This window comes from Loxodonta africana, chromosome X (assembly GCF_030014295.1).
Source record: "Loxodonta africana isolate mLoxAfr1 chromosome X, mLoxAfr1.hap2, whole genome shotgun sequence".
NCBI lineage: Eukaryota > Metazoa > Chordata > Mammalia > Proboscidea > Elephantidae > Loxodonta > Loxodonta africana.
In genome coordinates, this window is record NC_087369.1 from 67,022,423 (window position 1) to 67,033,302 (window position 10,880).

The 10,880-nt window shown below is 40.1% G+C and overlaps 1 protein-coding gene across 1 annotated transcript; it reads left to right on the top strand.

Moving 5' to 3' along the window:
• Nucleotides 1-2,193: 2,193 nt before the first annotated feature.
• On the top strand, nucleotides 2,194-4,092 carry FOXR2 (forkhead box R2). Its single transcript, XM_003420376.3, has one exon. It carries the CDS (start codon nucleotides 2,377-2,379, stop codon nucleotides 3,325-3,327), a length of 951 nt encoding a protein of 316 aa, XP_003420424.1. The 5' UTR covers nucleotides 2,194-2,376; the 3' UTR covers nucleotides 3,328-4,092.
• The last annotated feature ends 6,788 nt before the right edge of the window (nucleotides 4,093-10,880 follow it).

Below are 10,880 nucleotides of genomic sequence, written 5' to 3' on the forward strand. Positions count from 1 at the left end.
CTACCTCCTTTTATGGAACACACTTAAGAGACAAGGTACGAGATACCTCGCTGACATGTGCTGGCCTGTTTCCTATGTCTCTATTCCTGGGTAACATGTCATTGAGCTTCAGAATAAGCAAAACCTACAGGGAGCACTTCTTATTCCTGTCATCTGGGTTCAGTTTTCCCTCTCTGTTCTCTCCTAGCACAGTGTCTTTTATCGCATTGTATTTTAATTTCTCTTTACTTGTCTGTCGTCTTCTGTTATGCTGTGATATCCTCTTGGGTTGTGTCTTACTCATCTCAGTATATCCCAAGCCTGTTACACACTGCTTGGAACATGGTGGATGCTCAATGCCTATATATTAAATGACTTAATGAAGTTCAAAATATGAAATATACAGTGATGACCTGGTTTTACCATCCAGTCCCTAAGGATTAGACTGTGTTCCTTGGTTCCCTGTTGAAGATGGAAGATAAATTCTGTAACACCAGATCCCCCATGTGTGGGCTAAAATGCTTCCAGGCATTCTGGAGTTGGCATAATAAAACTGAATCTTTACAATCAGTTTCCTACTTTGCCCAGGTCATAGTAAAGCTGTTGCCCCACTGTGAAGGGGGATCCATTATTTCCCTATGTGGGGAGTGGTGGAAGCAGCATTTTTTTTAGAGACAGCCTCCTTGAGTAGATGTTATCCAAGTCAAGGCAATTGGGCAGTTGGGCCATTCTGAGCAAAGGTGGCACTTGAGCAAGTAGACACAGACAAAAGATATGTGGGGTGTGAGTGGTGGTAATCCCAACAGTTCAGTGTTCTGGGATATGAAATATGAAGCATAGAAGCTGAGGTAATAAATTAGTCCAAAAAGGTAAATGGGTGGGATCCTTGAGGGCCTTTTATGCTGCATTAAGCCATGGGTTTTATGTTGGATTACAGAGACAGAAGAGTTTTGTGTCGTAGGTAAAAATACATGCTTTGTAGCCAGGCTGCCTGGATTTGAAACTCAGCTCCCTCTTGTACTAGCTGTGTGACTTAGCTTCTTTATACCTTATGGTTTTTCCTCTGCGAGAATATTAAGTGTACCTATTTCATAGGGTTGCTTTGAGGGTTAATGAGTTAAATCACATAGAGTTCTTAGAGCACTCCGTGTTATTATCTATTTATATTTGTACAGTATAAAGACCACTCTGGTAGCCTATATGGAGAATGATTTTGCATAGAATAGAACTCGAGGGTGGGGAAACCACAGACAGATCAGTTCCCTCTCCCTTCCCTTAGCTCCCATTGTTAATTTGCTCTATATGTTTGAGGCATATGCCTACGTAGTGATTTTAATGAAATCAGACAGTTGATGGGCAGGTTGCAGATGGGATTAAATGAAACCTTTCCCTTTTGTTTTTCCTAAGGATATTGTTGGGAGGAACTTAGGGGAAAGACAAACTCTGGCACTTTCAGAACCTTGTGTGGCATGGCTGAACTCTTTGGTCCTACTGTCTTCAGAGTACAGTTCAAAAATCAGTTCCTAAGGTGGCCTGGGGAGAGGGAAGTCAGCTGTTTTCAAGAACAGGATTGGAAATAACAGCAAGGTTAGTTTCTAGCATAGGTTTGAGACTGACAGATGCCATCTTCTGATAGTTACTACCTTACTCTAAAATTCAGGTTACAGACACTGCTGCCTCCTTTGTATATTGAATGTGTCAAGAGGCAGTGTGGTACAGTGAAAGGATCAGAAGACCTGGGGTGTAGATCTAGTTCTGCTGCTTAGTTATGTAATCTTAAATAAGTTAATTTAGTTCTGTAAATCTCAGTTAACTTATCTATAATATGGGGTTAATAATATCCACTATGTTACCTTGCAGGGCTGTCATGAAAATCAGCTGAGATCATCTAAGAGAAAGCATTTCACAAAAGTTAAAACAGCACTTTGAAAGTGAAATGATGTTTACTAAACCATTTAAAGATGACTCAGAGATATAAGATCTGTATGCGTGTCTGTCCCTTCATTAAATGAACCCAGCAAGTGTTGAAGGATATGCCAGATAATCATCTGTTATACAAGTCCTCTAAGTTTGCACATAATTCAAAGTGTACCTGGAGACCTTCTACTTCTGTTTCCAGTGAAGGCTCAGGAATTCCACATTGGACTTTTTTCCTGAAGAAAAGCTGCTTTTAGTTACTTCCCTGTTCTGAGCTCTGCTCCGGAAGGCTGAGATTTCTCGAAGTCTGACCACGTAATCACTGAGGCATTGGTATTCCTTTATCCAGTGCTTCTAGTAGGCCTCTTGATAAACTCCCTAGATGAAATATATTGCATCAGAATCAGTGCCCCAGCAAAGGTTTTGAAAAGTGCCTCAGAGATCTCTGTCCCTGCCCCCCTACCCATCTCTCCTCTGAACATGGACCTAAAACTAAAAAATCCCGAGTTCTGGTATAATTTCCATGGCCAGGTCCCAGGACTGCTGGACTGGGACATGGAGAATGCGTTCTTCTTGCCCCACACCACAGATCAGTGCCGCTTGGCTGAGCGGACCCTTGCCAAATATAGACTCCGAATAATGGAGTCCCCAAAGCTGCCTCTGGAGAGAAAACCCAGTCCTGACAAGGATGGTCCTGATTATGAACCCAACCTGTGGATGTGGGTGAACCCCAACATCATGTGCCCCCTAGGCACCCAGGAGGCCCCAAAGCCCAGTAAAAAGAAGGATCTGGCAAGCATGCCTCTCTCTCCTCCGCCACCCGTGAAGGATGAAGAGTCTAACTGCTCAGAAGCCACAGTGGTGGAATCCCTGCCATCTTCCTCCAGTGAGCAGTCTCCCCCACAGAAGCAGTTTGCTTCTTCTCCCAGGAACTGGGAGCTCACAGAAGAGGAGGCTGAGGAACAATTTGACAACTCCTCTGTGGCTCTCCAGTCCCTTAAGAAAGGGGAGTGCTTCCAGAGCCAGAAGCTATGGCAAACCAATGGCCAGGAGAGGAGGTCCTGGCCTCGGCCCCCCCTCAATTATAGCCACCTCATTGCCTTGGCATTAAGAAATAGCTCCCCTTGTGGCCTCAATGTTCAAGAAATCTACAATTTCACCCAACAGCATTTCCCCTTTTTCTGGACAGCTCCAGACGGTTGGAAGAACACCATCCGCCACAATCTTTGTTGCCTGGGTAGCTTTGAGAAGGTGCCGGTCAGCCTTCAGGATGGGGCCAATTCAAGGCCTCGGTCTTCCCTCTGGAGGCTCACTGAAGAGGGACACCGCCGGTTTCAGGAGGAGACCCGTGCCTTAGCCTCCACTAGGAGGGAGAGCATCCAACAGTGCATGAGCCAACCAGATGTGATGACCTCCCTCTTTGACCTTTGAACTACCACTGCTCCCTTTCTGGAACACTGTCCTTACTGTGCTTACCCACGTCCCAACTGACCTTCATTAATTCCTTAGTCTACCCTGCCTGGTTGGTACCAAGCCTGTCTAACTACTGCTATAAGAATGGTATTAATAAAGTGTGAAGTGGGCACAGAGGAAGTGGAGCTTAAATTCAAGTGGGGGATCATGGAAAGTTGCGAGAGCAAGGCGGCAGTTGTTCTGCATTTTGAGCAGAGGGAGGAAATCTGAGGAACAATGGCATGGAAGCTAAGGAGAGAAGGATGTGTTTTATGAAAAAAGTTCTGTTTCCTGGAGAGTATGCTCACCCAAGAAAGGGAATAGTGGTGTGTAAGGCATAAAATGCATGATGGAACCAGGTCATGGACAGCCTTGAACGCCATGTGAAGATTTATATGCATAAGGAGAATTGGGCTGATGTCCAAAAATTGTATTCAAGTTTTTCCCCTCTACCTTCATCAGCTATATCTCCTTTTTAAGTGCCCATTTTACTCCTCAGGGCCTCACTTTTCTCTTCCTGGTCCTGGATTTCTCAGCCTTTTTCTGTTGCCAGCCAATTCCAGTATGGACAAATAATTCCAAGCAACTATTTTTAGTTTGGAGTCCCTGGGTGGTGCAATCAGTTAAGCGCTTGACTACTAGCCAAAAGGTTGGTGGTTCAAATCCACCCTGAGGTGCCGTGGAAGACAAGCCTGGCAGTCTTCTTCTAAAAGGTCACAGCCTTGAAAACCCTATGGAACAGTTCTACCCTGCACACATGGGATTGCCATGAGTCAGAATCAATTCAATGGCAACAACAACTTTTAGTATGGATATTGGAAGACTTTGAATTGCTCTCTCTCATCACACCTATATTAACCCCAAGCCTTTTGATGGCAAAGCTTTACTTTCCATTCTTTCATTCATCAAACCTTTATTGGGGAAATACCAATGTGTCAAGGTCTGTCTCAGGTGCTGAGGATAAAAAGCTGGCAGTTCAGTGGGAGATAGACACATAAACAGATATAATGTGAATTTGATAAAAACAGAGGTATGAAGTTGCCATGGAAATGGGGAGAGTAATTCTTCCTGGGGAAGACAGGAAAGGCATTCAAAAGGAAGTAACTTTTGAGCTAGTTTAGAATAATAAATATGGATTTGCTGGGCAGATAACTGGAGAAAAGACATTATAAAGGCAACAGTGTGAACCGATTGAATGGAGTATTTGGGGAAATGGTAGGTAGTTCAGTGTGATTTAGCTACATTGGGGCAGACGGTGGCAGGAAAAGTAGGCAAAATGCTTTTCATGTACTGCCTAAGAGTTTGGACTTTATCCTGTGGGCAACTGGAAACCAAGAGACATTGGTAGTGTTTTGCTAAAAACAAAAACACCTCAACGTTTTCTTTTCTAATTGCAAACTTCTTTTCAACATCGTTTCTACTCAAATAACTTTTTTTTGTATCAGATTCAAGCATAGCTTTCTGTGTTATACATTAGTATATCATTTAAAGAAATTTCCAGGAGAAAGATATTATATATAAGTATCCATCTAGTTGAAAAACTTTCAGTAATGTTGGTACAAAAGCGCATTGTAAAATACCAAAGCAATTAATTCAATATAATTGTAAATCAATTAAAAAGTTGAAGTTTTTTTTACACTGATCTATTACAGTTCATACAAAACTGTATATTTAGACTGAATTATAAAAGCAACATATGCAAACAGTATTCTTTTGAAAAAAATAATTGTAGATACTTCTGTTCCATAAGGCAAACACAGACTAAGCTGGCAGAATACTTTGGAAATAATAAAATATTCTGGTATAAGTTTTCAACATTCGCTTCTCTCTCTTTTTTAAAATTAATACTTGTAAGAGAAAGAGCCTGTAGTCAACAAGACTGTTTTATTACAAATTACATTTATAAAATATCTAATATATCCACTCTGTAAATTTTCAAAACAGTTCAGACTTTCATTTTCAGAACTGGACCTGGATTTTCTGCTGCAATCTTGCATCTCTGAGGTTTGAAAATTTTATTCATTTTTTTCTGATTCTTCTGGTTACATGGAAAAAGCAGTGGCTGGGCATGACACTCTTCCAATCATCTCAGATGATTCAAGTGAAAGCAGATCTTCCTCTAGAGGATTTTCTTGCTCCTACTTTTTCTCCTTCCCAGTATCCTCACCAGTACTGCAAGTGGCTTCTTCATGGCTACTGCTCTCCAAAGCTCTTCCCTGTTCATTGATGCCAGCAGCAGCTTGTGCGCGCATATTACTAATTTTTCCTTTGGGAGGCTTCAAAATTGATTTGCAGGGAACATATTCACCATTTACTACATCAACAAAAGCTTTGTAAATATCAGTAGGTGTTTTGATATTTTGCAGACCTGCTGTACAGTTGACATAGATATTCTTGCACTTAACTTGCTGCCTTCTTCCTTTTCACTGAATTTATAAGTAATATTTTTTTTGTATTTATTCAGACCGTTTTAGGTTGAGCAGAACAAGAAAAATAGATGGTTGGCTCAGGATTATGTTTGTATACAGTAATGTCATCATCCATTCATCCCACACCCTGGTTTGCATCTGAAACCTCAAATTGAGAACTGCCCTGAGCAGGAGGCCCAGTTGTTTTAGGTAGCACATTTACATACCTCTTTTCCTTGCCTTTCTTCTTTGGATAGATTTCATCATCATCTTCATCTGCAAATACAGTATAAGGATTTCTGTCAAACTTATCAAGTCTTCCTCTCTAATTCTTCTAGAGTTCACAGTTCCTCTGTATCACTAGGCCAGCTGCCTTTGAACTTTACCCCTGCTGCCAAATATGCTTCAAAACCATGTACTTGGGGGTAGTTTGAAGGAGACTTATAATTAGCTCCTTTTCTCCAACTTCAGTGTCACTTTTAGATCTTTTATGGTAAAGGCTTCACTTGCCTGGTCACTCATTCCAGGCAACACTTTAGGCATTTCAACTTTGAAATCGAAACACTTATTTTTTTTAAGATAGTCTAGTTCTTGCCTAACACCCCTCCCGCCAAGGGGAGGGTACCAAATTAAGCCCATTAGACTGTTTTGCAGAACATTTGTAAAAAGTTGTCCCCAAGCGCAATAGTTACATCACTAGCACAGACACGTTTTCCTTGCGTGAAGGCAAGAGAACCAAATGGTACCATAACATTGTAAAGACTGTCTAAATACAGGGCCTTTCTCAAAGGACATCAAACTTGCCTCCTACATTCTGCCCAAGCTGGATTCTTCCTACAGACTTGGTGAGTTTACTTTCCAGATCCTTGAATACTGACTCCACAGGGAAGTCCTTGGAGGCATCAAGGAAGGCTGAAGGAACCACTGGTCGTGGTGGGGGCAGGTTCGGCGGCTACCGAGCTAAGTGGTGACTTACTAAGGAAAGGATTTCCAAGACTGTTCAGATATAAACTCAGACAGTTCAACAGAAAAGGAGTGGAACTCAAACCTGGGAGAGTCACAAGGTTCCCAAGTCATGGTGCAGGAACACTGGGCACCAAAGGCCCTTGTTGGTACTATCATGTGATCCCTCCTCAAAAATGGGGTGGTTGGTGATCTTCTTTTTGGGTCCTGCTTTTGATACCAAAAACTGTTAAAAAAAATAATCAAAACTCAAATAAATTTAAACATAAGGTTTATTCCAAGCAGTTATTCTATATGGATATAGGGAGACCATTCTGATTCTGAGAAAACAAATAGCTCAAAGTAGGCTAGTTAAAACAAAAATAAAATTTTTGAATAAGCTCAAAATAATATGTCTTAGTTATCTAGTGCTGCTGTAACAGAAATACCACAAATGGATGGCTTTAACAAAGAGAAATTTACTTGCTCACAGTAAAGTAGGCTCAAACTCCAAATTCAGTGCATCAGCTCCGGGGGAAGGCTTTCTCTCTCTGTCGGCCTTCTCATCAATCTTCCCCCAGACTAGGAGCTTCTCTGCGCTGGGACCCCAGGTCCAAAGGATGCGCTCTGCTCGTGGCACTGCTTTCTTGGTAGTATGAGGTCCCCCTGTCTCTCTGCTTGCTTCTCTTTTGTATCTCGAGATTGCCTCAAGACACAACCCTATCTTGTAGATTGAGTCCTGCTTCACTAACACAGTAAACCCTGGTGGCGTAGTGGTTTAGTGCTACGGCTGCTAACCAAAGGGTCGGCAGTTCAAATCCGCCAGGCGCTCCTTGGAAACTCTATGGGGCAGTTCTACTCTATCCTATAGGGTCGCTATGAGTCGGAATTGACTCCACGGCACTGGGTTTACTGGGTTTCACTAACACAGCTGATACCCATGCTCCCTCATTAACATCACAGAGGCAGGATTTACAACATATAGGAAAATCACACAATACCAGGAATCATGGCCCAGCCAAACTGATATGCACATTTTTGGGGGGACATAATTCAATCCATGTCACAGTAATATAATATTGTTTCATAATTTAATGAATAATTTTCAAATCATTGAGCGCAAGTCTGCCACGCATGAAGGAAGAATGAAAAGCAATCCCAAGGATTGGAGACTTCCCAGAAGCTTTAAATACATATATATATATTTTGCTTATTGAATACAAGTTTCCATGGTGACCAAATACTTAATGGTGACTGAGTTAACATCAAAAAGGTAACTGATAAAAATTTGGCCCTCTGCCCACCTGCAGCCATGAGACCTCTTGAAATTTAAATTAAGAAAGACTAGATAGAGTCTTTTTCATTAAATCATGAGGTAATGGTTTTGTTCTTACCTTTTCTAGCAGAGCAGCTTTTGGGAAAAAAAAAAGTTTTTACAGTTTGGGTCAGGTTTTTTTATGATTAATTTCTAGTTTCATGGGTAAGAAAAGATTCTTAAAATCAAAGTAAGATGTCTGTTATTAATTTTTTCCTTTGACAGTTTCTAAAAAGTATCTGGTCATATCTGACTGAGACGGCAGTAGGTTTGGTTTCTTGGTTTGAGCATCATTCTTAAATACCACATTCCAGTAAAAGCCTTGTTTGCATAACCAATGTTTCCAATTTTGTCCTGTTAACGAGGACAGACTCTTATTGAACCATACAAATAATTCTACTACCATGAAAATAAGAATATTCAATAAGAGTTTCTGAATTCTGGAGGGGTCAGGCAGGGAGGAAAATATATCATTTACAGAAATTTCTTTTCTGTTTATAAAAGCATAGTCTACTAAATTGTTATGAGTTATAGCTTATGTTAAAAATAAAATATTGTATTAATTCAAAAGAATAACACAATATTTGTTGCTCTATGATTTAATAAACAATTTGCAAATCATGGCAATCTTCCTGTGCAAGAAGAAACTGCTTCCAGACAATGGAGAATTCACTCAGTCTTAATCTTTGCTTAATACAAGCTTCCATGGCTACTGGGTTAACATTAAAAAGACTCTCCTGAAAATTTGTCCCTTTACCCATTGTTAGCTATGAATAGCTATGAGACCTCTTGAAATTAAAATCGGAGAAGCCCAGAATCTTTTTCATTAAATCACAAGGTAACGGTTTTGTTATTGACTGCTCTGTTTTGGCAGGAAAAAAAAAAAAAGTTTAACCATGCCACAAAGTTGACTAGCAACTTTGGGTGGAAAAAACAGGCCAGTGAAGCCACAGGCAAGGTTAATTTGGGGTCAGGAATTTTTAGGTTCATGATAAGAAAGGCTTCTTGAAATAAAATATCTATTTTTAATTAAAAAATTTATTCCACACTGGTTTAAAATTTCAGTAACATTCCAAACAAAACCCGTAATCATCCCTCATCATTTTATTCAGTACTCTGCAATTAATTCTTGTTTTGTCTTGGGTTAGCAGTCTCATGAACCCATCTGCTTCTCTAATAGAGAGATAGGTAGTAGACAGACAGACAGATCAATAAATAGAGATGTGCATTCAAGTCAACTCCAACTCATGGCGACCTTATATACACCACACTGAAATTTTTTCCAGTCCTGCGTCATCCTCATAAACACCAACGTGTCTATTGTTGTGGTTGTTGTGCCAATCTGTCTCACCCGGGGTCTCCCTTTCCCTCCTCGATGGCCCTTTACTTCACCAAATATGATGTCCTTCTCTAGCAATTAATCCCTACTGATGATGTCTCCAAAGCAAACAAGTCAAACAATGCTGTTTTGATCCATAGGGTTTTCATTGGCTAATTTTAGGAAGCCAGGCTTTTCTTCCTAGTTTGTCTTAGTCTGGAAGTTCCACTGAAATTTGTCCACCATGGGTGACCCTGCTGATGTTTGAAATACGTTGGCATAACTTCCAGCATCATAGCAATATGCAAGCCACCACAGTATGACGAACTGAGAGATGGGTGGTGGGCTTCTCTACTAGAGTTCTGGAGATTCTGACTCATCTACTGGTATAGTCTCAAAGTTATTTAAGTGGTGCCATCAGAAGCCTGTACCCAAGAGTACCTGGCATAATACTCACTCTGGCTCTGAGATGGTTTTTCTTTGTTGAAAACGAAGCACTCAGGTCTGTAGCTGATTAAGAGAGTCTTCAGGGAAGCATCAGAATAAAGCAAATATTTGTAAATGGCAAAAGACTTAAAGTGGCTGTGGTTAACTTATTACTAATAATTTCCAAAAGTGAAATATCTAAAGAGAGTTCAAGACAATAATGCAACTTACAAGATAATTTGGGGGTTTTTGTGGCACATAAGACAACATGATAAAGTCAAACAAAAAATTTAGACAAAGTAGTTACGAGCATAATGAATTAACTTATTTTCAAAGAAGACAGTAAATATTATGTCTAATTTCTTAAAAAAATGGATGGACATTATTTTTACAGAGAAAAACATATTGAGATACAAAAAGCAGTAGTCCTTAGACAAAATATTTCATGAATATACCAAGCATAAAATTAGAACATACCAAGAACTTACTGAGAATATTAAGAGATTCAGTAAGTCTGAAATAGACCTGTATATTAATAAATTCCATAAGTAAGGGATGTAAATCCTCAAATGAGAACCTAGAAGCCTTGAAGATGGTACATTCAAATTAAAGAAGTAAGGCTGTGACTGGGTTAACATTTTTAATTGTTAACTGAATTTATGACTGATAACACTATACTGGGAAACTCTGGTAGCGTAGTTGTTAAGAGCTACATCTGCTATCCAAAAGGTTGGCAGTTTGAATATACCAGGCACTACTTGGAAACTCTATGGGGCAGTTCTACCTTGTCCTATAAGGTCGCTATGAGTTGGAATCGACTCGACGGCAAAGGGTTTTTTTTTTTTTTAACACTTCACTGTTATTGTCTAATATCAGGCAAAAGAGCACCAGGCCTGTGATAAACAGAAACATGGATTGTGAAGGCATTTGCAAATCTCCAGGAACTTCCCAAAGAGCATAGAATTTTTGAAATATTTATAATATTCTACTCATACACATTTAACCTAAGGAAGGCTAAACAACGCTTCTGATTTCACAATTCTTCCCATGCTACTTGTCAATGGTAACATATCAAATCCAATTATCTCAAATACCTCTCTTTTTATAAGGTGAAAGAACAAAT